General features: G+C 39.6%; 1 protein-coding gene across 1 annotated transcript; it reads left to right on the forward strand.

Annotated features, from left to right (window-relative positions):
* The first annotated feature begins 234 nt into the window (after positions 1–234).
* LOC138365032 (GATA zinc finger domain-containing protein 14-like) lies at positions 235–801 on the forward strand. Its single transcript, XM_069325132.1, has one exon. The coding sequence runs from the start codon at positions 235–237 to the stop codon at positions 799–801; it is 567 nt and encodes a 188-aa protein (XP_069181233.1).
* Positions 802–1,915: the final 1,114 nt, after the last annotated feature.

The following is a 1,915-nucleotide window of genomic DNA, read 5'->3' on the forward strand; positions in this document are numbered from 1 at the left end:
CTCAGCGTTTCGAACCTACATGGTTCATTCTCAATTGATGTTACAGTGCCGGACATTATATTCATACTAATAGTGGGTCAGGTGAATACAAATGGAACGAACAATGAGGTCAGGTGTAAACAATGGGTATTAATTGGGTAAACATAAGGATGAAGAGCAAGGCATAAAGGAGACAAGAGTAGATTAAGGATAAATTGGCTACAAAACACATACAAAGATTAATTTTGAGATGGTATGGGAGATAGGAACACTAAACAAAGAACAGGATATGAGAACAATAAACAAAGAACAGCAGATGGGAACACTAAACAAAGAACAGGATATGAGAACAATAAACAAAGAACAGCAGATGGGAACACTAAACAAAGAACAGGATATGATAACAATAAACAAAGAACAGCAGATGGGAACAATAAGCAAAGAACAGCAGATGGGAACAATAAACTAAGAACAGCAGATGGGAACAATAAACTAAGAACAGCAGATGGGAACAATAAACAAAGAACAGCAGATGGGAACAATAAACAAAGAACAGCAGATGGGAACAATAAACAAAGAACAGCAGATGGGAACAATAACCAAAGAACAGCAGATGGGAACAATAAACTAAGAACAGCAGATGTGAACAATAAACAAAGAACAGCAGATGTGAACAATAAACAAAGAACAGCAGATGGGAACAATAAACAAAGAACAGCAGATGGGAACAATAAACAAAGAACAGCAGATGGGAACAATAAACAAACTATAATAACCCTATCTTCTTTACACCCTTTACTCCCTCCCAACACCCCAGGTTAACACTGTTTGCAGATCAATGTGACCCCCAATGAACTACAGCTAATTAGTTAACTCTGACATATTTAATGAGGGGGGGGGGTAACAACAAGAGAAGTGATTATTAATTTAAAACTAATAATTAAAAACTCATTAAACACTGCCACCACCTCCCTGTTCAGAATCTGAATGTGTCTTTTATTGACCTCCCAGGAAGGGTTGAAGTCAATAATCATGAACTCAATGGGCATAGGAATCTGGGTAAAATGCTTGGGAGTAAGAAATGTAATCTTTACTGATTGAGGATTCAAGGACAACTCGAATATCCATAAAATGGAGAACAAGGGGGAATTTCTAGCAGAACAAATGAAAACCACAAATAAGAATGAATAACACGGCATTAATCAAAAGGAACAGATAACTAAACACATAATCCTTAATAATCCTTATTATCCTTAATGCTCTTTATTTATTATTTAAATTACAGATATTGAAATCAAAATTGAAAATATATCCTACTCTAATAAAATCTCCCACGAGGCAATAGTATGAATAATTATGGACATAATACTCCGGCACAATTTACCTTAAATGATGCAATCATCCATACATGTTGAACAGCTGGCCCTACACATCAGGAGATCTGTACCACAGTTGAATCCCCACGACACACTAACTTTAATATTTTCTTAAACTGTTGTACCAGTGGACAACAAACTCCACCCACCTAGTTCCTACGCCCAATTTACCCCGCCTATCCAAGCCTATAGCCAATGGATTTAAACACAACTGGGTGCTCTGGAAGCTTGGCCAATGGTCAGGTCAGGCCCTACCCAGGGGGACTCCGCTTCTTGAGTGCTAAGCCAAGAAAGGCCAAGAATCCTAGGCCTCCATGGCTGCAACCAATCAGAACCAGGCTTGACCATAAGGGTCAATTCCCCTTGACAGAGTTCTCACCCGTTCCTACACTAACATGCCCGGACTTGGCGCCAGAGGTCCCAGACCCTGGCTGACTCTGAGTTTATGGCACCTAGGGAACCCCTCAATTCGTTACTGGTTATAGAGAGGACCGAGAAGGAGAGGAAATGGTTGGGACGGATGGATTGGGAGGGATTAGGAATAGGATTGGAGGGAGAGA

Source organism: Procambarus clarkii, chromosome 15 (genome assembly GCF_040958095.1).
Source record: "Procambarus clarkii isolate CNS0578487 chromosome 15, FALCON_Pclarkii_2.0, whole genome shotgun sequence".
NCBI lineage: Eukaryota > Metazoa > Arthropoda > Malacostraca > Decapoda > Cambaridae > Procambarus > Procambarus clarkii.